This window comes from Aureococcus anophagefferens (genome assembly GCF_000186865.1).
Source record: "Aureococcus anophagefferens unplaced genomic scaffold AURANscaffold_249, whole genome shotgun sequence".
NCBI lineage: Eukaryota > Pelagophyceae > Pelagomonadales > Pelagomonadaceae > Aureococcus > Aureococcus anophagefferens.
In genome coordinates, this window is record NW_008705784.1 from 5469 (window position 1) to 6446 (window position 978).

General features: G+C 79.2%; 1 protein-coding gene across 1 annotated transcript; it reads right to left on the minus strand.

Annotated features, from left to right (window-relative positions):
* Nucleotides 1–5: 5 nt before the first annotated feature.
* AURANDRAFT_34959 (hypothetical protein) lies at nt 6–752 on the minus strand (the record flags this gene model as incomplete). The annotated part of the gene is made up of 1 exon (XM_009044321.1): nt 6–752. A coding segment is annotated over one exon (747 nt), but the record flags the coding sequence as incomplete, so codon positions are not given.
* Nucleotides 753–978: the final 226 nt, after the last annotated feature.

The window sequence follows — 978 nt, forward strand, 5'->3', positions numbered from 1 at the left end:
CCCTCGCCCGTCCGCGCGCTCAGCGCGACGAGGGGCACGTCGCCGCCGTCGGCCTCCGTGGCGACGCCGCAGCGCTCGCGAAGCTCGCCGCGGACGCGCGCGACGGCCTCGGCCCGCGCGGCGTCGCCGCCGACCGCGTCGACCTTGGTCACGGCGACGACGATCTGCGCGCGCGCCGCGCGCGCGTGGTCCACGGCCTCGACGGTCTGGGGCATGACGCCGTCGTCCGCGGCGACGACGACGACGGCGATGTCGACGGCGCGCGTCGACGTCTCGCGCATCTTCGAGAAGGCCGCGTGGCCCGGCGTGTCGAGGAACGTCGCCGCCGCGACGTCGCCGCCGCCGCCGACGGCGTCGCGCGCGACGAACGCGCTGAGCCGCTGCGTGATGCCGCCGGCCTCGGCCTCGGCCGTGCGCGCGCCGCGGAGTGCGTCGAGGAGCGTCGTCTTGCCGTGGTCCACGTGGCCGAGCACGGCGACGATCGGCGGCCGCAGCGGGAGCGCGGCCCAGTCGGCCGTGTCGGGCGCGGGCCGCGCGGCGCGCGACGCGTCGCGCGCCGCGTCCGCGGCGGCGCGCAGGGCCTCGACGGCCGCGTCCGCCGCCGCGTCCTCCGCCGCCGCGCCGTCGGATTCGTCCTCGGCCACGCGCGAAAACTCCTCGATCTCGACGGTCGCGCCGAGCTCGAGCGCCACGAGCTCCGCGACGTCGCGGTCCAGCGCGAACTTCTTCAGGAACTCCGAGTTCTTCGACATGCGCGGCGCCTCGCCGAGCGCGACGAGCGCCGCGCGCACGGCGTCGGGCGTCGCGCCGAGCGCGCCCGCGAACTTGCCCGCCGTGATCGTGCCCGCCTCGGTCAGTCGCACCGTCGCGCGCTTCCGCGCGCCGCCGCGCCGCGCGGCCGGCTGCGGCTCCCGCCGCGCCTTGGCCGCAAGCGCGCCTCGCGCTTCGACGCGCGCGGCCGCGCCTCGTCCGCGTCCG